General features: G+C 38.2%; 1 protein-coding gene across 6 annotated transcripts in view; it reads right to left on the reverse strand.

Moving 5' to 3' along the window:
- The window catches only part of UNC13B (unc-13 homolog B), a 128,085-nt gene that overhangs the window by 55,537 nt on the left and 47,066 nt on the right, over nucleotides 1-25,482 (reverse strand). For 5 of the 6 annotated variants that reach the window (XM_036433455.2, XM_036433453.2, XM_036433452.2 and 2 more), the window contains exons 9-10: nucleotides 13,305-13,616; nucleotides 10,316-10,406 (exon numbers count right to left, since the gene is read on the reverse strand). In XM_036433455.2, coding sequence (XP_036289348.1) covers nucleotides 10,316-10,406; nucleotides 13,305-13,616 — 403 coding nt within the window. Of the gene's footprint in view, nucleotides 1-10,315; nucleotides 10,407-13,304; nucleotides 13,617-15,488; nucleotides 23,814-25,482 lie in introns of all 6 variants that reach the window. The other variant, XM_045580026.1, reaches the window with a different exon arrangement.

Below are 25,482 nucleotides of genomic sequence, written 5' to 3' on the forward strand. Positions count from 1 at the left end.
GCTGACTTTACTGATGTGCTAAGACATAGCTGCTACACTGCCTAAATCAGACCTGACAAGTTGCAAGTCAGGCCTAAAGAGACACAAATTGCTGACAAATTTCAGTCCTACAATCAGGTCAAGCACCATCCCTATTAGCAAAAAATTGAACATAAAGAGCTGATAAATTCCTCAGAACTGCCCAGCTAAAGCGTTAGGTTTCTAGCCGGTACCTCTAAAGTCTGTGGCCCCATTTCCATCCCAAAACCAAATGATTAAAAACTCATAATCAAAGCAGCCTACAAGTTACCTCTCCTCTCACATAAAGCTGGTCAAAAGTCACAGTACCCAGATTTAGGACTAAGGCTGATCCTGAACTAACGTCTGCTTATACATATTCCAGTCCAATCCATAAAATGCACTGCATCTGTCCCAGTCTCTATACCCCGAGGAAGCCAAGGGCTCATATGCTAAGGATTTGCTAATGGGAATCAAAAATTTTGAATTTCATGGGAAAAGTGAGCCTTTTGTACTAAAAGGAGACTATGTTCTAACTGGCTTAATATTGATCAAATATCTCCTTCAGTTGTAAACCCAAATCTAGACAATTCTCCTCGTGTAGGGTCTGTTTCTATTATATAAGCTTTTCAAAATATCTCTTTAGCCAACATTTAGTATTCTCCATATACTCAAGAGTATCTGGTTTGAGGCATTGAGTTATATGAAGCTAGCTAATGTTCAAAGGGGGAGAAAAAGACCTAAGGGAGACCCATCCTTAGTTGGGGATTTCTGACAGAGTAACAAGGAATCATAGTGGGGAGAAAGGGAAGCACTCAACTTATATGAGCCAGGAGAGAGAGCTAGACCAATTCAAAAAACTGGTCAAGCAATTTGCAATTTAACCCCTTGTTCCAAATCCTTGACTGGATATATGAATTTCTCCTAAGAGGAGGTACTAAAAAGAATATCAAAAGCTCAAAGCAGTTTTCTCAACCTGCCTTTTCATGCCCTGGTTTATTCCAGCTGACAGGGCTCCTGCCTCTAGCATTACAGCCCAATTAGAGTGCCTATCTCTTCTTTGAGCCTGGAGTGCGAGAGCAGCCCTTCAGCAACTCCTAAAGGTTAGAGTGAGTGACTAATATGCATGTATTATAAGAACACAGATGAGATGTAAGAATTTGAGAGAAGAAAATATTTCCAGCTTTCAAGGTGCTAGTTTGGAAGGGAATCAGGGAAGGGTCTGTGAAAGAAGTGGTATCTGAACTTGATATTGAGGATAAATAATATTTAGATATGTGGAAACTGAAAGGAAGAAAAGGCAGATAATACAGGATGAGCAAAAATATAAAAAAGAGAAAAAGGTATGTGTTGGAAAGAAAAGAAAATTAACATTTACTGAATGCTATCAATATACCAGGCTCTGCTTTACATAGATTATCTTATTTAACCTATATCTAGTCATGGAAGAAAATGATATCCTATTTAGAGATGAAAAAACTAATTTTCTAAGAGACTGGGTAACTTGTTTAAGTCTAAGATAACATAGCTAGTAAGTGGTGGAGCCATATTTCAAACTCAATCTCTGGCTGATTCCAAGGCCCAACTTCTGACCATACAATATGGCCTCAGGGTTAGAGAAGTAGGCTGGGCCAAGTCATGGGTGGTAATGGATATCAGGCTAAAAATGTTGAGACTATAACTTAACTACCAGTGGAAATAAAAAAGTTTTTTGAGAAGAAATTTTCCTTCCATTCATTCACTCACAATCTGTTATGTGAGCTTGCTAGGTGCCAGGCATCGGGATATAAAGTTAAATAGACACAGTCCCTATTCTGTATTTCCATGCTATTTTCACTTAGCATTTATTTAAAATTTGTATTGAATTATAACATACATACAGAATCAAAAGTACACCAGTGTAAACAGAATACATATCAGGAACAGAATGTTATCAGAATTTCCAGAAGTCCCCTTGTGCTCATATCTAATCACTACCAGTCCCCTCCTCCTAAGGTAATCACTATCCTAGAGTCTAATACCACAGATTACTTTTGCCTATTTCTGAACTTCATATAAAAGGAATCATACAATGTGTGTGTGTACATATATATATAATTTTAAGAAATACATAATCTTGAGGGCATGCCCACCCAATTCTAGGACAATATGATAAACATCAAAATTAACTATATGAAATGCTATAGAAAAAAATATAAAAACAAGTATCTAACTCTACCTGGGGACTCTGGGAAAGACTTTAAAGGATGTGACATCTAAGTTGAGCTCTGAGCATAATTGATAGCCATGACTAGTGCTCTGTTTCAGGAAGATAAACCTGGCAGTGGTATATACAATAGATTCCAAGAAAAATATAAAAGCAAGGAAACCCTTGGAAGGCTAATACTATAATCTAAGCAGTAAAGAGGAGAACAGAGAAGATGAGGCAGATAAAAGAAGTCACAGAGACAAAAAGAGCAATATCTGGCAAATGATCCAATGTGGGAGGCGAGAGAGAAGGAAGAATGACACCATGCTTTTGAGTGGGTGACTAGCAGAATGATGGTAATTTTAATACAAATACCGAACAAAGGAAGAGGAATAGACCCAGAAGGGAAGTTTCAAACATTGGAAAATTGTGGTAAAAAATAACTAGTAGATAACTAGACATGAAGGATAGAGCCTAAGGTGAAAGGGAAGGTTTGGAAGTATAGATATGGAATCATCTGCTTAGAAAGGCTAATTGGAAGTCTACTGGCTGCCTACCACAAGCCAGGATCACGCACAGTTCGGGCCCTACAGAGGTTGCTCAATTAAGGATTCTGGATTAGAGGCTAAGGAGAAGCAGATTTGAGATTAAAAGAGATGCCTGAGGAGAAGGCTATAGAAAGAAGAGACAGAGACAGGGAGGAAAGGAGATAAGCAAAGGAAGAAAGGAAGGAAGAAAATTGGGAGAAATCTAGAATAATGAAAGCCAAGAAAAGAGGAAGTTGTAAGTAGGGAGTTTCAAAAAACACTATGAAATGCTACAGAGAAAAATGACAATAAAGGCTGAGGAAGGTGTCTGAGGGGATAGTGAGTATATAAATATTTAACTGTTATCTATTTATATCCCCCCATGTGGCCTATTACCTCTCAAATAATAAGAAAATGTCTTACAAATAGCCCAACATCAACCAGTGGTTCCCACTTATTAGTTGGCTTCACTTAAAACGGAGTAATTATGTTAGTTGCTTCCTTTTGGATAATTCTGGCAAAAGAATTTTCTCTCATAGATGAAAAGTTCCTTCACAGCTAGAATCAAATGTCCACGTTGACTGGGTGGTCAAAAAAGCAGGAGTTAGAGAAAGTAGTAGAAAAAAGGGCTGCTTTGTTTATTATTTGGAAACGAGTAATTTTGTACTGAAGTATCAATCAGATTTATTCCATAAGAGTTTATTAAGTACCTTCCTTTACTGATACTTGTCCAGAAAATACGGCCAGCTGGAACTAAGGTCTGCTGCCAGTACCTGGTACCTTCCTCTGATTCTAGGCAGGCCAATGACATCATGGCATTCCTCAGAGATGTTTTTATATGCTCCTCAAAAACCAGAGGCAAATTCCATCCTTTCAAACAAGCTGCCCCAAAGCCCAGTCCCAGTTGTGATGTTTTATAAATCACCAGGTTCAGTCACAGCCTACAACGAGATCTAAGGTTTACAAAAAACCAACTACTTGATAAATATACAGATCCAAGCCATGAATATGTCCAAAATATTTCGGAAGAAGGGGAGGAAGCATTTCTCCTGACAAGTATTCAAAAATAGCTCTTGGAAAATATTCCCACAGCAGCCTTGGGGCCCTCCTCCCCTAGACTCAAGTTAAGGCACTTCACAGACTTCTTAAGAGACAGGGCTTCATCATTTTTCTCCACAAAGGGAATCCCTTTTTCAAGGTTTTATTTATAGCACAAGAAAGACGTATTTTTGCTTGGGAGAGTTGCAAGTAAGAACAGAACTTTGCAGGAGAGAACATTCATTTTCTGTCTTAATGATCATCCCTGAGAAAATGCTGATCTGTCTCTCAAGCTGACCAGCTGCAATCTTGGATCTCCTGGGATTGCTCCATTTAAGCACAGCCTCTCTAATCTATATGCTCACTTCTCTCTCTGCTTACTAAGCCTCTCCGTCCTCAGCTTTCTTTAGCAACAACCTAGGAGCTTCTGGCAAGGCTTTCTCACGACCTACCTCCATGCCTTCTCCTTCACTGTCCCTTCCACCTGGAACACCCACCCACCTGCTGCCACCGCAGTCTCTGTTTCTAGAGCTAAAAGTCTCACCTCCTCCCCCAGATTTTTCTGCAGCTAAGCCAAATAAGGTAAAGAATCATATTCATTCCACCCACACTACCAACATTACTGCCTCATCAGCATTAGCAATGTCATCAAACACTTATTAATAAGTACATATGGCCAGGTATGTAGCCAGCCCAGATACAGAGATGCCCTGTATGATCTCTTCCCTTAAGCTGCCAACACTCTTATAGGGATAGCATAAAAATAGTTTCTCAAAGTCTACTGAATGTAGTATCAGCTAAAGAAGTATAAATGTCCTATAAACTTACAGGAATATTCAAATCACAAATAAAGAAATGCAAATAAAAATAATGGTATATCATTATTCTGCCAAATTGGCAAAATTTTTCTAAAATGGCAAAGTTGGTGCAGCATACTCAAATACTCAAAGTACAAATTGGGAAAAAATTGTAAAACACATCTAGAAGTTTATCAGAAGCCTTTAAAAAGTATACTGTATACTCTAACTCTAATTTATTTGACTCCACTTTACTTTAAGAAAGCTAAGTTAAAAAAGTAATCAGAAATGAAAACAAACTTAATGATGTTCATAATAGCATTGTTTATCTTAGTAAAGAAGCAAGAGAAATTGTTTGGAACATCTACATGATGGAATATTATTAACCTATCAATCATCATTAAATGTTTTCAAAAATATTTAATAACCCAGATTAAGGCACACAATAACAATCTAAATGAAAAAAAAATTGAAATCCACGCATAATATGGTCCAGATTCAGTAACTTTATATTCATGTATATAAAAACTAGAGGCCTGATGCACAGCATGAAATCTGTGCAAGGGTAGGCCTACCTTCCCCAGGCCCTGCCCGCAGCCACCTTGGATTGGCACTGCCCATGTCCACTGCCACACTCCCCCAGTTTCCCTGTTCCACAGAGGCCCCCACACCCCATTGATCATCCCACAGAGGGTGGCCTGGCCTCCCTCTTTGGGGCAATCATGGAAACTGCCCCCCTGCCCTTTGGTCACCCTGCTGGCCAGTGACCTGGTTCTCCCTCTTGGGGGAGATTGTGGGGCAATGGCAGGGCCCCAATCAACCACATTGCACCGGCCTTGGCTAGCCCGGTGCCAGTGTGTGTCATAGTATAGCTGTTCAGGTGGTCATTCTTGCTGTTTGGCCATTCAGTCAATTTGCATATTATGCTTTTATTATTATAGATTATATTTAAAAACATAGTTAAGCCCTAACTAGTTTGGCTCAGTGGATAGAGCATCGGCCTGTGGACTGAGGGGTCCCAGGTTCGATTCCAGTCAAGGACATGTACCTTGGTTATGGGCACATCCCCAGTGGGGGAGGGGGGGAAGCTGATCGATGTTTCTCTCCCATTGATGTTTCTAACACTCTATCACCCTCCCTTCCTCTCCTCTCTGTAAAATATCAATAAAATATTTTTTTAAGAAAACATAGTTAATATTTTGCTGTTATTGGCTTTAGGTACTTGCCTTATGAAAATAAAAATAGGAATAATTAAGAAAAGATAAAGAAGCCAGGGAAACTTTTGTGAAAATGATGATGGGCTTTAGAATGCCAGCAATAAAAAGTATAGCCCTACATTCAAAGATCTTACAAATACGCAGAAAAATGAAATGTAACAGCAAACAAGTAACTCCATTACATCATTGTAAATACCAATCTAGAAAAAGTATGCACAGAGCCTGGAAGCTTTACACACACAAAAAAACTTGACACCTGAGTGGGTGTTTTATTTTTAATCTTTATTGTTGAAAGCATTGCATATGTCCCTGAGTGGGTTTTAAAAGATGTGAATGAAAACTGAGCTAGGTGGCCCTAGCCAAGTGGCTCAGCTGGTTGGAGTGTCATCCCATACCTTAAAGAAGTTGTGGGTTCGATTCCCAGTCAGGGTACATACCTATGTTGCAGATTCAATTCCCAGGGCACATATGGAAGGCAACCAATCAATGTTTTTCTTTCTCTCCCTCCTCTCCTTTTTCTAAAAAAAGAAAAGAAATAAATAAAAATACATCCTTGGGTGAGGATTTAAAAAAACAGATGAGCTAGGTGGAGAAAGAGAAAGAGTATTCCGTGTACAGGAAATAGCAAGTATAAAGCCTTTGAGATTCTGAAAAATAATTTTATATGTTGGAAGTGTTGCTGAAACAGAACAGTAGAAAGAGGGAAGATTGCAAAGAAATATTGCGTCTATATCAGGCTTTTCAAATTCTTTTTATGAAGAATCTGTTTTTTACTTCCAATATGTCATGGACTGGTAATTTTTATCTATACCCTATTCAATGACATGAGACCACTGATCATGTGCTTGATGTCATAGTAATCCAAATTGCCTCTAGATGTTCACTTTCAATTTCAGTAATTATTTCAACAAAGATTAGAAACAAACTTCCTGAATTAGGCTAGTCCATGGACCACACTGAGCTGAATCACAAAAGTTTTATCATGAAAGCAATGTGGAATCATTTAAGTATATTTTTTTCTGGCTTCCTCTTTTTAAATCAAAGTTTTAATACATAATTTATAATCCTAAAAAAAAAGGTACTATTATTCTCTTCATGTTCTGGATTAAGAAAATGTACCTCATTAAGATTAAAAAAAACTTTCTCACAATGATACACTGAGAAAAAATATTGGACACTCATATCTCAGGTAAGAGTTAATTCCCCTAAAACAACAAAAAGCTCCTGGGATTCAAAAGCTTAATAGGGCCAGGACCAGTTTGGCTCAATGAATAGAGCGTCGGCTTGGGGACTGAAGGGTCCCGGGTTCGATTCCGGTCAAGGGCATGTACCTTGGTTGCGGGCACATCCCCAGTAGGGGGTGCGCAAGAGGCAGCTGATCAATGACTCTCATCGATGTTTCTAACTCTCTATCTCTCTCCCTTCCTCTCTGTACAAAATCAATAAAATATATTTAAAAATAATAATAAAATAAAATAAAAAAATAATAAAGTAGAGAGTACAGCTTCAATACTGTATTTGCCGGTATTGAGCAAGGTTTGTTTAAAAAAAAAAAAAAAAAAAAAAAAAAAAAAAAAAAAAAAAAGCTTAATAGGAAAAATGGGCAAAATAAATAAATAAAAAATGAACAGACTGTTCACAGAAAAGTAAATACTAATAGCCCTTACTTACATGAAAGCATGCTTAACTCTACTGATAATAAGATACGTAAATTTAAACTCTACTGAGATACACCATTGCCTAGCAGACTAGCAAAAATCCTAAAGCCATTCTATTAGATTTGGGCAGCAAAAAGCACCGTCGTGACATTACTGGTAGGAGTATAAATCGATCCAATCTCTGCTGAAGGCAGATACCCTTTGGGGTAGTCATTAAAGCTGTTCACAAATCCTTCCCTATCTCTTTCAGGGTACAAGCACTACTAATTTGAAGTTATATATGGCTTTATGATTTGCTTTAGCTGGGGAAATATGAGCAAAAGTGACATATTATATCTTCTGGGCAGGAGTTTTAAGAGGCAGAATGCAATTTTCTATGTTCTCTTTCATTTGTTATCTTTTCTTTCCCCCTACCACCAAGACTGGCAATGTTCTAGGTGCAAGCTATGCCATCAACCTGGTTTGCAGAGAAAACACAATTTAAAGCAAAATATAAGAACACAAAGAATGACAAGTAGCATGAGTAAAATAAACCTTTGCTGTTTTAAGCCACTGACAAATGGAGGGCAATCTAGCAATATTTATCAAAATTACAAATGCATATCCACTTAGATACATGTGCATACATGCAAAATGACACATGTAAAAGGTACTCATTTAGAACATGGCTGTTATAACAAGTGACTAGAAACAACCAAATAACCATGAATAGAGACTAGTTAAATACTTGTAGTATATTCATATAGGGGAATATTATGCAGATGTTTACAAAAGAAAAGTAATCTTAGAGCTAATATGGAAGAATCTATAAGTGAAAAAGCAAAATGTAATCAATGTGTATAATATACCATATTTGTAAAAGTAAAAAATTGGAGGGAGATTGGAATATCCTATCTAATAAAAGAGTAATATGTAAATTGACCATCACTCCAACACACAAGATGGCTGCCCCCATGTGGACACAAGATGGCTGCCACAAGATGGCCAGCAGGGGAGGGCAGTTAGGGGCAATAGGGCCAGCAGGGGAGGGCAGTTTTAGGGGCAACCAGGCTGGCAAGGGAGGACAGTTAGGGGTGACAAGGCTGGCAGGGGTGCTGTTAGGCATCCGTCAGGCTGGCAGGGGAGTAGTTAGGAGTTGATCAGGATGGCAGGCAGAAGCGCTTAGGGGCAATCAGGCAAGCAGGCAGGTGAGCAGTTGGGAGCCAGCAGTCCTGGATTGTGAGAGAGATCCCAGGCTGGAAAGGGTGCAGGCTGGGCTGAGAGACACCCCCCCACACCCCCCCGCATGCATGAATTTCGTCCACCGGGCCTCTAGTATATTCATATTTGCTTACACTTGCATAAAGAAATTCTAGAATAATAGAAACTAACAAAAATTATTATCTTGGGATAGAGTATTAAGGGGAGACTAGATGCAACTTCCCAACTATTCAGGTGGAAAACTCTTAATGTCATACTTCTTACTGTCTCACAACCTCAAACAATCTGTCAGCAAATTTCATCTTGAGTATAAATGGTGTACTTCTGCCTCTATCTTAACCTGTTATCAAATCCTTCTTTGAACTCTGGCTTATCTTTCTTCTCTTGGCAATACTCAATCAGCTTCCAGTTACATTACCTATGTTAAGAATATATTTATAATTGTTCTCTTATTCATTTAAGTGGCAATGGTTCTTAATTACTCATAAGTGAACCATGCCTTTCTCTAAATAATTCCAAGCTTTGGCAACTGTTTTTAGCTATAGTTTTTGAGAGAGACTGAAATGCCTTTTAAAAAGAACATAACAAACTGTTTCTGCTCCAATATATATTCTTATTTTTCTCATTCAGAACTCTTCTTTTATGTAAAGGTTATTTATTTTACTTTCCTTTATAATAAGAATTACAAGACCCCTTATTTCTTAAAAATTACAAGTAAAATATTAATAAATATTATGACATTGATTCTTTATTATTTTTGAAATTACATTTCATTATTTTTAAAATCATAGTTTACAGAATGATTTGAAGATCTAGTTCCACATCTATTATTTCAATACTTAGTTTTCATAGCTATCACAGCTATTAAAGTATTGATAACTGTACAAATGAAAAATGTACAATTATGTCCTACATACCAAAGATTTTGTTGAAATCTGGCTGTTTTCATCTCCCCTGATGTCTTACAAAATAGTCCTAAATATTTTTATATTTCTAACAAATAAGTTCAAACCTCATTAAAACAATCGTTTAATACATTAATAGCCTCTTCCCAAGATTTTAAAATATGCAGTTATGAGTTTTTGTAACACTCATTGTTTCTAGTAACAAAAGAAAACACACACACACACACACACACAAACACACACACACGGAAGCATTTCCAACATGTGTATTGAAAATGCTTCCTTCAAAGCAGCTACTTTTTCAATCATTTTTAAAACATTATCTTCTTGCTAACGGGTCAAATGAACAGTGCTTATACAAAGGACAATTTAAAATAAATGATAGTAAGGAATTCAGGTAATAAATTAGGAATCAATGAGTCCACATCAATATAAATTGATGGGAGAAAAAAGGATATTTCTTTCTCATAGTAGAATGCCAACTAATGAATGTAGAAAGGATAACAGAAATAGAAAGTTACCATTTGGCTGATTATGGTACTGAAAATAGTATATAACTTTATTTTCAGACTCTTGACCCACTAGGCCTATTTGATTTTCATTAATCAGCATAGATGAAAGCCAATAGCCACCTCCCATCATCTCTTAAGGCTCTGGTTCATTTGTTGTATATTTCCAGAAACACACTAAGAAGATGACTAATCACTGATTGCTTCTTTGGCACCATATGTCTCCCAATTTCAAAGGAAAAATTATCCCAAATAGTACCAGAATAATAGATTTCCTACCTCCTGCAGCTGGAGTCGAACCTTGGTAACTGCTCGGATCCAATGTGCTCTGGCTTGGGTAAATGGCGAAGATGCAGTCTCCTCAGGAAAACTTTATTAAAAAAAAAAAAGAAGAAGAAGAAGAATAGACGTTAAAAATATTCCAGGCCACACAGTAACAGGCAAAACTGCCAAATATCTAAAGTAAAATTATTTATATTCATGCCTACACTTGTTTAGTGATTCAGGTCACTAAAACAGCATGGATGTCCAATGTGGGAAAAAATAATCTTCTCTGAAATGACAACTCCTTTGAGCTTTTCACCTATTCCTTCTCTTCCTTTCCCCTTTTTTTTTACTCATCCAATCAGGTAGAGTTCACTAGGACAGTCAGGGATCAGGATACTAGCAGCAATGGCAAGGGTCTGAGTTAATATATAGAATTAAAACTGTGCAAAGAGGTGTGGAATAACTCTCTCACCTCACCTCTTAAGACCAACAGCCTCCTTTAGGGGTTCTACATGGTATCTGTAGGGCAGAATTTTGTTCCTGAAAACCCCTGCTGCTCTACTAAGTATTTGGGAAGTCTTACCAATTCCTAGCCTACATCAAAAGTGCTAAGAAAAAACCACAGCATTTTTTCTGCCATATTATTCTTTGAGCTGCCTCAAGAACATCCTCAGTGAAATGAACAATAAATATAACAAAGCAGCTTTGAGACAGAAATATTACCCTATATTAGAACAAGTCATCATCCAGGTCCTTAACTAGAATAGTGGTTGATTCTTGGTGATAATACTTCTCCTATTTACCACTGTGGTATACTGCCAAGGCAACAAACAAGTGTCTACCATCTAGACATGTAAAAAATGTATATGCTGGGCTCTAATGTCATCTAACTGGATCAATTGTTCTAAAACATGTGTAAGCCCTTCTGGCCAAGGTAGAATTGGAATTCACTTGCACAGCTAGGATCTGAGAGGATACATACAGCCAGTAGAGAAGGACAAATGCTCATGCTAGTCACTTCTGCTGCTCTACCAACAACTCTACACGGACAATAGTATCTGACAAGTCTAAGTTAACAGGGAATAAAAACTTAATACTACTCTGACTAACCATGAAATGGAATTAGAATAAAATGTACTAACAAACTGGTAAAAGAAACTCATATACTGATAGTTTCCTTATAAGAATATTGCAGGCATCGGCGGTTCCAGTTCCTGCTTGTACAAGAAACAGCCTTGACCACAACTTCAGTTGATGTGGATCACCCAACTTCAGGAATTTGGCTAGCACTGACCTCCAGTATGCTCACATTAAAAATCCATATCAGGACCAGCAAGGACACTGTCTGCATATCCACAGCCCCTCCTCCTCATCTCTTTGTTCTGCTTTCCCTCTTCCTCCCTATAAAAACCCCTAAGAGGGGTGAGTTGGATCTGGCTTTGATATCATTTCTAAGATGGGCCCTGAGATAAGTCCCCCATCTTTTCAGGTTACCAGCACTTGGATAACTCTCTTTCCTTTTCACCAGCATCTGTCTCACAAGTTTGGCTTTCATGGTGGCAAGCAGCAGAACCTTGGTTCCGGTTACATAAGGTCTACAAAGAGTCATTTTTCAGTGGGTTGTCAACCCAGTAAAAAAAAAAACTGGACCAGAGCTCAGTTTCCTGGATGTTTCATCTATTAGATGAGCCACCAGAGATGACTAAAGATTAAGAAAAAGGAAAAAGAGAAAATACGTTTATACTTTCATTGGTGGAGTTGACAAACCAACCATTCTCTCACTTTTACCTCGTAATCAACATTCATTGCTCTGATCTTTTAGTGAGAAGCTTTACTATTAGATATTTACATTTGAGAATCTAAGTCACACCTACCCCTTATCACTCTCCATAAGTGGTTTTCAAAAGGGGCTACGGAAATCTGGCAATATCTGGAAACATGTTTGGTTGTCACACTAAAGGTTGCTACTGGCATCTAGAGTGTACAGACCAGGGATACTACTAAACATCCTACAATGCACCCAATAGCTCCCCAAAACAAAGAGGTGTCTAGCCAAGACTGAGAAATTCTGCTCTGCCCCAACCTATCAGCAACGTTACTGATCAACTTAGCTCAATAAGAACACTCAAGCCGAGACCGGTTTGGCTCAATGGATAGAGCGTCGGCTTGGGGACTGAAGGGACCCGGGTTCGATTCCAGTCAAGGGCATGTACCTTGGTTGTGAGCATATCCCCAGTAGGGGGTGTATAAGAGGCAGCTGATCGATGACTCTCTCTCATCGATGTTTCTAGCTTTCTATCTCTCTTCCTTCCTCTCTGTACAAAATCAATAATATATATATATATTTTTAAATAAAATAATAACACTCAAACTCTGTACTAAGTTTCATTATAAGACTGTTAAAAGGAAACATTTAAATTTTTTCTTATGGGTATCAATTTCCAGATACACTGCTAGGCCCTGGAGAGGCTAAGAGATGCATTAGATCTGGCTTTGATATCAAGTCTATCTCAACTCTGTCCTGGTTTTCTCAGCCAGGGGGAAAAACATACATACACACACACACACACACACACACACACAGCAATGTTCATAAAATCATTTTAAATATTAATATACTTGGAAGCCTATTTCATTCTAAGCAGCTCCTTTAAATGAAATAATTGTAGGGCTCAGGTCAGTTCCACACTCTGAGACTACCATAAGTTCTTGGCTAACTAGTTCTTGGCTAACTAGTAAATCAAGAACTTCAAATTCAAAAAAGCCTGGTACATTGTAGCTAACTAACAAAGATCCCAAGTATTCTGAAGAGATCTTGGGACATAACAAAAATCAAAGGGAGCAATGTAGAGCTAAGCCTCAGTACTCTGATCATCACCAAACTCAACTGTAGGCGCCCGGGGGTGGGGGTGGGGGGTAGGAGATGAAAAGCACATATTCAGCAATATAACAGGGTAGGACTGAGGAAAGCTTGTGAGCTCCTCAAGCAGCCATCACCTACCTCTCTTGGGGACCTTGGACATGGTCTTTTTGTAGCACCAGATCTGGGGTAGGATGGGTTGTGACATCTTTCATCTCCTTGGGTTCACATGCTCTCCCCTTCTCGTCTTCACCAGTCACCTCCAAGATTTTCTCTTGTTCTCCAAAACCCACTTGGACATCTCTAGAGAAGCTACCAGAGCTGTGGCAGGAATGAATCGAGTCCCTCTCCCGACGGTCATCATCTTGTTCATGACACTGGTCTAGTTCACTCAGCTGAGAGCTTCCTTGGCTCACATTGCAGGAGGAGCCATACCTACTACTGCTGGTGGGGCTGTGAGAAGGAGAGGAATACAGATGAGTAAGTGTAACCTAAGGATCAGAGTAAAAGTAACAGATTAATCCAGGAAATAATGATTAATTCAGGAAATAATAATGGCAAGAATCACAAACAGGAGGTTCCTGGGAATGGAGGACCAAACTTTGCAATCTAGAAGAACTAGTCTCTACTCAGCAGTCACATCAGGGGGAAAAAACACATGCTGGGTTCTTAAACAGCACTCAGCCTCAACACAGAAACTGACTTTGAAGAATGTCTTGTCTTAATGTGATATTCATAAATACATTAAGAATTATTCAAAAGTCTAAAATTCTTTGCTCAGACTTCTAAAGAAACTTGTCCAGTGGCTGTGATTAAAGTTTTCTAATTTTCACATAATAAAATGGATGAACTCTACCCCCTTTTGTGGTTATTTGTTAAATTGAGGTCCCCTTTCCTTCCTGTGCAATTGTTAATGTGGATGCCTGTGCCTTAGGATGAGCAAAGGACAGTGGACATGTCCCTTCAACTATCTCTCAGACATCTGCATAATAAGGTAATGGAAGCCACTGGGAGATGGAGGTTAGGATCAAGAAATTCCTCATGGGATTTCACTGACCATTCATCTCATGAATGTTACAAGGATAGTCCTGACAGAATACAGAATGTCCTATAGATAAACTTGACCATTTGTAACTATCGATAAGTTGCTCTCAGGACATAGCTTAATTTTGGATAAAGTGGACAAAGTCCAATTCCAGGATCTAGGTCAGGGTCATATTAATGAATTTCTGTACCTGAAGAGAGGTCAACCAAACCCTCTTTCAAACACCCAAATTCCCATACCCAGAAAGGAAATTTGTTCCCCTGCTATGAGAGTTAGCAGCTGTAGCAGAGTGTAGCAGTGACTCATGGCCAAAAAGAAGAACAGTACTCAGAAGTTACTCCCTTCAGAATCTAAGACATTCTGACCTATTCAAGAGGACTTAGTGACAATCTACAAGACCTGTCTCAGACAATTTGCACAGGTGCATACGTGCGCGCGCGCACGCGCACACACACACACACACACACACACACAATCTCTAAAGCCCCTGACCAGCCTCTTTGGATAGTTTTTGGCCAGAGAGCAAAGCATCATTCTTAAACTACACTGTGTGGTGCTTCCTAGGAGAAATAATAGTGTCCTTTGCAGATAGACCTGACAATGGTCCAGACTGAAGAACTACAGCAAATAATAACCCTGAGCTCCTGTGAGACTTCATTCAAAGCATTTATCAGTCACAAGTCTCATAGATAATAAAAGGCACAGACTGGAAGAAGCTATGCAATTTCATGTGGAATAGGATATAGAATTTAGATTATCCCAAGCCATCCTTTGTACTTTGTATTTTACTTAATACCCTCATTGCCACTGAAGAAAGTATCTTAGAAGACTTAGAAAAGGGAAGTAAAGTAGGTCTCTCCCCAGCTATTACAGATATTAAGTGCTGAAGGCCCAAGGAAGCATCGTAGCCCATCATGTGGTTGTAATTAATACATACTACTCAACTACTTGCTGCCTCTTCCTACCCTCCCTTCTCCATTCCATGTTACAATATATAGGGCAAGCAAATCAGAGTGAGTAAATGTCAGGGCCTACCCTTTCCTTTAAGTAGGAAACTCCTTGTTCCAATAAATAAATTTAAATTTGGCACTAGAGAGAAGGGAGAGGATGAAAAGACCCATACATTATTTCTTGTTATTTAACCTCTAACATGAAATTCAGGTGCTAGGAAAGACAGAGGAAGGAGGAAAAGCAGGCTATATCTAATCTACCTCTAAGTCATTGCATCATAAATGATCAGTTCCTTGAAATCATTTATGATGCTTTAGTTGAGAACAGGCCTTTCATTGGTCTTTGTTTCCTTGATGCCATGCTGAGTAACTGGCAGCTGTCCATTCAAAACAGAGTCAGAGCTAGCAGGCATTGCCTCCCCTCCTTGTGTTTCTGACTGGTGAAGTAGTTCAGAGACAGCACAGTGCTCTTCCTCATGACTCCCTGAAGGACTGGTGAGGCCAGAGAGGTTGCCTTTGGTATTCCAGTCTTCTCCAGATGCTGGGGTTTCTTGCTGGTTTTCCATTTCTCCAAGTCCTGAAAGCCCATGAGCACCTATACTTGGCTTGGCCTCGAGCTGATCAGAGGTCACAGAGAGCTGAGCAGAGACCTTAGCTGGGTGAGCACTAGCCTTAGACATTTGAGAAGATTCCAAGGCTTTGTCAGCCTCACTGGAGTTAAGGTCATGATCACTGCTGATAATCAAAACTGGAGTGAAGGATTCTGTAGGCATTTGTTCAGGGTCTCCTCTGTGCTCTTTTGGCCAAGGGAATAAAAGATCCAGCTTCTTTCCAAACCTTACTTTAGTATCATTTGCCACTATACCGCCTTTTCCCTCATTACCTCCCTCAAACAGAGTTGACAACTTCTTAAAACCGGACATTAAACCAATCTCTGCTCCCCTATCGCCAGAGGAGGAAGGTGGGGAAAAGAAAGAGCTCAGTGGTTTCCCATAGTCAGCAGCAGAGGATGGGAAATGGATCTTTGGCCAATTGGTCATGTTTGGGATCTCAAAACGTGGTCTTGGCTGCTCTGTTTCCTGGAGGGCTGCAGGTGGATCTTTCTGGGCATCATATATCCCATAACTTTCTTTGGCACAAAACACAGGTTCCTCCCACAGAGGGTGAGAAAGGGATCCTTGGGTTTCCAGTATGACACTCTGACCAACTGAACTTGCCTCACTGAACAGTATTGTGGTACTGGTTTCTAGTGAATTGGTTGCCTGTAGCTCTGAGGTGTTTTGTTTTGTGAGGGCAGATTGCATGGCTGGCTTTGGCTCAAGAGGAAGAAGTGGCTGAATTGGAGAAGGAAGGTCTTTGGCAATCCAGGTAGGATCTGGATGGGACTGTGTTGGCAATGAAATATTCTCTGCTTCAAATGATGTCTCTGTGTCTGTGCCCTGCAACACCCCCATGTCTCCTTCATCACTCAGAGATAATACTCCTTGTCCAGTGTCATCTCCTGAGATAGAAGATGTAGCCCCAATTGTTTCAGAACCCTGGGGTTCTGGACTATTGTCAGGAATACTGTTTTCCATTTCAGTCGTTAGTTTTAGATCATCTGTCAAGGTATGGCCAGGAATATTACTATTTTCCACTTCGGTTGTTAGGTTAGGACCATTTGTCAAGGTCTCTGAGTCTGACTTGGCTCTAAGCACAGTCATTCTATAGCCATTGAGAGCAGATTCTGAATTGAATGATGCAGAAGCAGCCTCTCTCCATAAATTTCCTGGAGGTACTGATCCTACAGCATCTCTGGAACTACCATTTTGAAGCCGTGCAGTAGCTGGGATAGATGATTCTTGTTTGCATGTGTCTGGTTTGGGACTTTTGAAAATTCCAAACAACTCACCTTTGAGTGGCGGAGATGATGCACTGGAAGCAAGAGAGAAAAACGAGTTTTTCTTTGGAGGTTTAGAAGAGGAGAAAAATCCAGAGAAAGTTTTGGGAGGTTCAGTTAAGCTCCCAGAGAAAGATTTCACTTTGTTCACAAACCCTGAAAGCATTTCTACTGAAGAGCCCAACAATGATTTGTCTTCCTCTTTATCTGTGTCTCGGCTTTGGAGGTGCCCTGCACACTCCGACTCTTCAGAGGAAGAGGTTGGCTCCAGGATCTGTGTTAACATCTCAACAGGGGCCTTTTCTAATGGCAGGTTCAATGGGTCACCAGAAAATCTTTCATTTTGGTGGTGGTTAGTACAAGTGTCTAAATTGTTGAGCTTTCCAACCAAATGACTATCATGTGGAAAAGACTTGGCCAGTGAGCTGCTGAGGAAGGCTTCCTGTATGACATCTTCTTCATGAGAAGCTACCTCAAAGGTCTCTGGACCAATAAGCAGTGTTTCAGTCTGTGCCTGATATTCCGGTGAATGAGGAGCACTGTCTGTTTGCAACTGATTCAACTGGAAATCTGCTAAAGATATCCATGATCCATCTCTGGACCCTAAGTTTCCCTGATAGTTCTCCCCTACATTGAGCTCATCATCAAGGAAGGTAACCTCAATGGTGTTGTTAATGGAAATACAAGGAGCCATTTGCTGCTCATGAATTAACTCCTGGACTATGCTACCTCTATTGCCATTGGAACCTTCATTCACTGTGCCAGACATGTCTACAAAAACACTTGGCTTCTTACACGGCTGGGAAGTCACTGGAGCAATAGTTGAGAGGCTATGCTTTTCCCCAGGAGTCTGCTGTTTTTCATCCACAAAGGGCATGCTGAAGAAACTAAAGGAGCTATTCTGAGAGGCATCCTTCTTGAGGCTTGAATTAGTGGGGAAAAAGGAAGGGAGTGTGAACAGCCCTTTTGCTTGAGATTTGGTTCTTGGAAGAGCAGCAGAGGCTTTGTTCTCAGATTTTCCGGATCCAGTCAGGAAAGAAAATATACTCTTTCTGGTTGGCAACTCCGGTTGGGGTGGAGATATTGTGACATTTGAAAAACTTAAGTCTTTATCAGAAAAATGATCTTGTTCATTTGAATTTTTTCTGCTCAGAATATCAAAAGATATCTTATTATCTCCTGAAGCTTCCATCACTGTAGACACACCACTGGTTTCTATTGAAGACTCTCTTGAAGACTCTTTGAAACAGTTTGTTGTGAAAGATGGATTTGGTGACTGCTGGATTAAGTGGTCCCTGGAGGATACCTCTTTTTCAGTCAAATTATTGCCCTGGATATCCTTAGTTGATGGTTCTTTTAGCCCAGTATCATCAATAGTAGTCTGCTTATTCAGCCTTCTAACACGAACCTTCCCTTTAGAGAAAACTGGTGCAGCAGGGAAGTTCCCAAAATCCTGGATAGTTGGCTTTGTGGGATTAGGACTTGATTTGACCTCATCCTTATTAGTCACTGAAGAAATAGACATATTTTCAGTTGTCTGTGTAGAAGATACATTGGTTTTAAAGAAATCCCCAAGAGTACCAAAAAAAATTGAGATACCAGAAGATTCATTCTTTTCCTGAGATGTTATTTTTCTATTTTTATCACCATTATTTTCCAAATTTGGTGATCCTTCTTTATTCATCTGGGTTTTAAAGAGGTTCAAAAACCCAGATGCCTGATTTTCATTTGCTGTTGCACTAACTGAAGAGTCTTCTCCCTGACCAAAGAGTTTCAATGCACTTTTAAATAATGTTCTCTCAGACTCTTTGAAAGACTGGTCTTGAGGAATATCGCTATTTCTGTGTTCATCCCTACTAAACTGTGATGCAAGAGGAACTGACACAGAGTCGATTGTCATGATTTTATCATCTTCAACGCCTAATTTAGCCTGAGCAGTTATTTGGCTTACCTGGAAAACAGATTTCAACAGACTTTGTTTTTTCACATGAGTGCTTTTATTTAAAGGAAATTCTTGCTTCACATTTTCAGTAAATTCTGGTTGCTGAACATCAGATACTATTTGTATCTCTGAATATTTAAGAAGACTTGCCTCCTCATTTTGGGGTTTACTCTCTGATTGCTTACTCAAAATTAATGACTGAAGCTCGTCATTTGTGAGCTCTGCCAAGTCTGACTGCTGATCCTTCTTATATGTGGCCAAAGACTCTAAGTACTCATTCTTTTCAAAATTCAAAGTACTTCCAACTGGAACATCCGACACAGAAAATAAGGAAGTCACTTTGTTCAACAATAACATCTCTTCTGTTTGTTGTGGGCTCTTAGTCATATTCTCAAGATGAACCAAAGTAGTACCTTCCTCAGAAGCCTGAAGACAATGAAAACTGGGAAGGCAAACTAATGAATCCTTAACTACAGCCTGGTTCCTGTCTCCATCTTTAATTTGATTTTTATTTAAGACATGATTACCAACACTTTGGGGCTGATTTCTGAGATCCAATGTATATTCAAAGTCTTCAGAAACACATAACATTTCTTCAAAAAACCCCAAACCTCCTTCAAACTTCTGGGAATTACAGACTGAAAAATCTAATGGTCGATCCCTTTGGCTGTACCCTGACTCTTCTTCAAGAATTTGTGAAAGTGTTCCTAAATTTAGATACATTGGTCCCTCACTTCTTGGCAAAACTATAGATAAATCAAGAGGGCCATCAGTTGGTTCCTCTTCGACATACCACAATAATTCATCTTCTTTATCTAGTTCTCTAAAACTACAGGTAGAAATAATGCTGTCATCCAATATAATACCTGATAAATCATTTGTCTGTAAATCACAATTTAAATACTCCTGATAAGGACAATCAGGTATAAATAAATATGCATACTGCGCAGTAGAATCAGTGAGAAAAGAATAGATATATTGACCATCATGAAACATATAATACCCATAGTCTCCATCCTCTGATGGCCACCACACTCCATTTTCAAGACATGACAACCATTCCTGGTATTCATAAACAACATTTGAAAAAGCAAAGTTTTCATCCATTCTTAATGATTCTTGATCATCTATGGGGTATGAAGTCTTCTCATAGCCTGAAGAACTTAAGTCAATGGGCAATTCTTCTAGTGAATTCTCAGTCTCATTAATTAAAAGATGACAAGAATTTCTACATGAGTTAGCTGCCCACATATCACCTCTTACTAAGTAATCTTCATTAAATGCAAACTGATCGAATGATTCATATGGTAAGTCACACCAAATGACACTGTTTGAATTTGTTCTCCAGTCCAAGATATTTGCATTTTTATCTTTTTGGCAAAAATTTATTGCTGGGTTTTCTGAGTCAGGCCACACAAAAACATCAGCTGATGGAAATGTATTTTGATTCGACATACAATAAACTGGCTGAAGTATTCTGGAATCTTTAGATAAATCTTTTATATCAGAATCCCATTCATAACAAAAGTGATTGTCCATCTCTTCAAAAGCTTGATAGTGGTTTGATTTATTAAGAATGTTAGTATTTAGTATAGGTGGATTTAACTTATTTGAACTTTCATATAAGTTTGCTTCAACAATATGGTGTGGTGTTGGCCTCTTAACCAAAGATTCTTCTAAGAGGTCTTCCTGAGCATTTGGTACACTGTTCTCAGAAGAGGGGCAATGCTTTTCAACTAATGGTATGTTTTCTTTAGGTGAAGATAAGAAAGTTTTTATGAAGCCAGAAGTTTGTTTTACATCATGATTCCCCTGGTTCTCAGAAATCACACATGAAGTAACAGGGGTCTCATCCAAAAATAAATGCTTATTTCCACTCAAATCCTTTATGTCGCCTAAAGACATGGACTTTGCTTCATCCGGTTTATTATAATCAGTCAAACTGTTACTGGTTATCAAGTTAAATATTCCTGAGAGTAAGCTTGAGGCATTATTCCTGTGATGAGAATCATCATTTTTCAAATTTAATTCTTGTGTACTAGGCAAGTTTTCAAGAGAAGAGAATCTGTTAAACAGGCCAGAAAGGAGGCCTCCTTGGGTTCTTTTCTTGGAAGCTTTATCTACAAGTTTGTCTTCACTAATTTCATTAATCAAGGTGGGTTGTGAAATAGAAGTCAATGCTAATGAAGAGTCTGATACTATTAAAGATGTCACTTGTGTAAGAATCTTACTTTCTTCTGAGTCAGAAGGCATATGTTCTTCGGGCACAACTGCAAGGATGCCTAAAGTATCTCTTTCACCGTTCTCTTCTGCTGTGTGGTCGCTGGAATTTAATACCTCTATATCCCCAAATTTCTCAAGATCATTATTATTATTTGGAACTGAATCAGACTTTATTTTATCTTCAGGACAATTTTTTGGGTCATTTTTATTCAATTTCTCTGTGTCTCCAAATTTTCCTAGATTATTATGAATATTTGTAACTGAACTAGATTTTATTGAACTAGGTTTGGTATTTTCATGGCAGTTTCTATGCATCTCTTCATCAATGGCTAATTCTGAGCCATGAAAACTCTGGTCATTGACAGTGATGTGGCTGTCAGTGAAAGGAAATTTAAACAAAGGAAAAATGCTTCCTTTCTCTCTTAAGTCCTGCTGCTTTTCAGAATGACTAAGAACACCGAGAAATGGAATATGAAATTTTCCACTAAAGGAAAAGGAATGTCCATCTTTCTTAGGGATCCTTTCCCATCCATTTTCCTCCAACTGATGAACTTCCCTAGATTCTGACAAAGTTTCTTTTGAACAGTTTTCAGTGGAAGTGAGTAAAAACTGGCTAAAAGACTTTCTAAGTGGCTCAAGGAAATCATCATCACCAGTAACTCTGTCTCTTTCAAATGCCGTTGAAGAAGCCTCTTTATTTGCAGTTCCACTGCCAGCTAAACAAGGATGTCCTGGAGTATCTTTGGCACATACTAGTACTTTTGGTTGGTCTGGTAACAGAGACACGTCTATGTGGGATTTTCTTTCCAACAGATTCTCAGTATCATCTTTCTTACTTGCAGAACTAGCTAAGTTTGAAGATTCATTGGCTGACTGGGAAGACAAATCCTCATTTAGGGTCATTTGGGACAAGCCTGTACTGTCTCCATTACACTTATCTAAAGCAATGATGCTACTGTCATTACCAAGAGTATCTTCCTTTTGACTTGATTCTGAACCACACCCAATGAAGCTTTCTTTTCTTGTTGGCTTGTTCTTATCTTTTTTGGTTTCATCATTTTCTGAAAAGATCTTTAATGGAGTTAGCATGCTAAAAACAGACTTTATAACTGAACTCTGACTCTGTGGAGCAGAGTCCCTTCCAAGAGTTTCTGCTGCATCCTGAAAGCTTAAACTTCCAGTTTTAATACCTATGAGCTCATTTCCAGAGTTTTTGTCATGTCTGCCAAGATCCTTATCAATTGTTTGAGAAGGTAATGGAGACTGCATGGAAAGATCCTTCTTTGATACTGAGTTGGCTCTGGGTCTAGGTCCCGAATTAATTGTCTCTATTTTAGTAAGAGTTTCTGTTCTCTCTGGAGCTAAAGAACCCAGCTTTTCCATAGAGAATGTTAGATGCTTTGTGCCCGAGCCCATCTTTTCTGTGAGTGAACCGAACAAAGAACCAACAGCACATTTCACTTCATTCAACTCAGGAAAACAGATGGCTTTGTCCTTGTCATTCTTGACAATATTTATAGGTGGTATTTGATCCCCAGATTTTTTTTGTTCTGCATTATCAACAGTATTATTAATTTTATATGCTTTTTTAGTTTTTGAAAGGGAACCATATTTATCAATCTCCTCTTCCTTCTCTGCTAAATATTCTGAGACTGTTTCTACAAAACACTGAAGCTCATCTATTGTATCAATATAATTCTCCTTAGGTTCAATAGAAGAAAGGGTTATCTCTTCCATGGGACACCCAGACAGATCTCCAAGTGTGTTTGCATTGCAATTCGTCCTTTGTGTTGGATGAATTGCTGGATTTGCTACATAACATTCTTTAGGAAAGCCTCTAATATGATGGACATTGGATGGATGGCATGTTGGTGACAATAAACCTTCCTGCCTCTCAGAAGAAGTGGGGGAATCCAGAAGTTCATCAGAACTACTGCTAGTAGAATCTTCAAGAATATCCAATGGAATGAAATCAGTGACATGCTGGGTTAAGCCAGATGACTTTTCACAGTTCTTTAAACAACCTGGAAGATCATAATCATGACTTTCCAACTTAGCGGCCCACATGCCACACTTAACCACAAATCCATTTTTGTAGGGGTGCAAAACTGGGTAATTATTTCTCTTCTTTTCAATGTTGCAAAAGTTACAATTTTCACTATTAGGATACATACTTTTGAAGTTAGTCTCAGTTCCTAATCTATCATTATATTGTCTTCTTTCATTGTCTTCCAAATGACTGTACAAGGGTTTCTTTTTCCTTCTTCTATCAATTGTATCATATTTCTGAGGATATCTAGAGGAAACAGATGCTTCAAACTTAAGGTCAAAGTCAGAGGCAGCAGAGAATTCTGTTTCTTGGCTTTGAGAGGGTATCTTTTTCCAATTCTTATAACTTGGTTGTACTTGTTGGCTGTAACATTTATCAGTTTTTGAAAGAGTTCTAATTCCCTTTACTTGTGCTTCTTTTATGTTTATGTTACTGTTTTCTAGAAACTCTTGTGATGTTTTTCCCTCTATCTGCTCATATATACCCTCTTGCTCTTTATAGTCAACATCAGAGAAAGCTGAAATAATCCTAATTCTGTCAGTTTTAGCCTGTAAGCCTTGTCTAGTGTAAAGGGATAAGTTTGAAGGCATATGAAGCAAAGAAAAAAGGAAAAACAGGGAAAAGAAACAAATAAGATTTAGTGCACATCCAATAAGAAAACTAGAATTAAAAAAAAACAAAACTAGAACTAGTAAAATTATCAATTTAATAAAAACCATTCAGACTGAACAATATAAGGAAAGTCACATCATCTTAAATTACTATTATAGCAATGTAGTAAAAGAGTATTTTCCACATTAAAAAAAAGAACAGCTATAATAATAACTTTTAAATATTTCACTAGCTATCATAATCTTTTTAAAATCCTTTATTTTCTAAGAAACAAGTTAACAAAATGAACATGTCTCAGCAATATACTAGTATAGCAGCGATTTTCAATCTTTTTCATCTCATGGCACACATAAACTAATTACTAAAATTCTGCAACACACCAAAAAAATAGATATGATTTTGATTCATTCACACCGGATGGCTGTTGTTGTCGGCTGTTGTCATTTTTTACTTGATAATCTAAGGGAAAAGAGGTCAGTGCCTCTGACTAAATAGTCAGGTATTGCATGTTTTCAAAACTCTTGTAGCACACCAGTTGAAAATCGCTGATATATAGAATATATCTACAATGCCAAGTTTAAAACTGTTAAGTATTCCACAAAAATATATCAGGGGATTTCAAGACCTAAATTTGTTGATAAATTTGGGTCTGAAGAGAAGCCAAGCTGTTAACCTGCTGAAAGTTATATTTGAGGCAGTATAGCCAACAATATGGTCAAACACATTTCTTTTAGAAAGAAAAATATACCCATAATAAAAATAGTCTTTGACTATCAGAAGTCAAATCTTGTTACAGTACCAAAAAAAGCAAATTACTTAAAGCGTTATAATTGTTATTTGTGAAATCTAAGACTATATGCATTGAGGATTACAGTGAAATTAAAACCTTTCTCTATACTGAGTACAACAGCAGAACCACATGTTCAACTTAAGCCAGTGAATTCAGAAGAGAGTTGACCTTTCAGTTAGGTTAGAGACTGCCTACTTGCCATGTAGTGAGGTAGGGATGTAGAGAGAGCCTGCAGACTAGGCGCTTGTCAGCTCAGTGTGTTCTTTTATAGATCTAACATCCAATAACATTTATTTAGGAAACAGAAAAAAAAGATCAAAGTTGTAACTAGTCACTAAAAATCTTTAAGCTTTTTAGCTTTTGAGACTGATAGTCTTTTTATAATTGTTTTATTTTTATTTTTTTAATATTTTTATTTACTTATGTATTTTTTATTGTTTAAAGTATTACAAATAGTAGTACATATGTCTCCTTTTTTTCCCCATTGACCTTCCCCCGGCCAGAAACTGATAGTATTTGGTGATATAATATCTAACAAAGTCTAATTCTACTATCAAACCTCAAATTATGTATTTTTACATAATTTACATACATTTCCCATTATTCTGGACTCATTAGGCGGAAATCCATTTGAGAGACTGAGAAAATCAACTTTACATATTTTTATATTTACATTCAGTTTCATTACTCTCCATTATTCTCAAAAACTCAAACTAAACTAAGTCCCATCTGGAAAAAGTCTTTATAGTTACAACTTAAAATCAAAAGATAGTGAGGGATAGAATGAATGAAGCTATTTATTTTTATACTTCTGATTTATTAGAAGAT

The sequence above is a fragment of the Pipistrellus kuhlii genome, unplaced genomic scaffold (assembly GCF_014108245.1).
Source record: "Pipistrellus kuhlii isolate mPipKuh1 unplaced genomic scaffold, mPipKuh1.p scaffold_m20_p_12, whole genome shotgun sequence".
Classification (NCBI taxonomy): Eukaryota; Metazoa; Chordata; class Mammalia; order Chiroptera; family Vespertilionidae; genus Pipistrellus; species Pipistrellus kuhlii.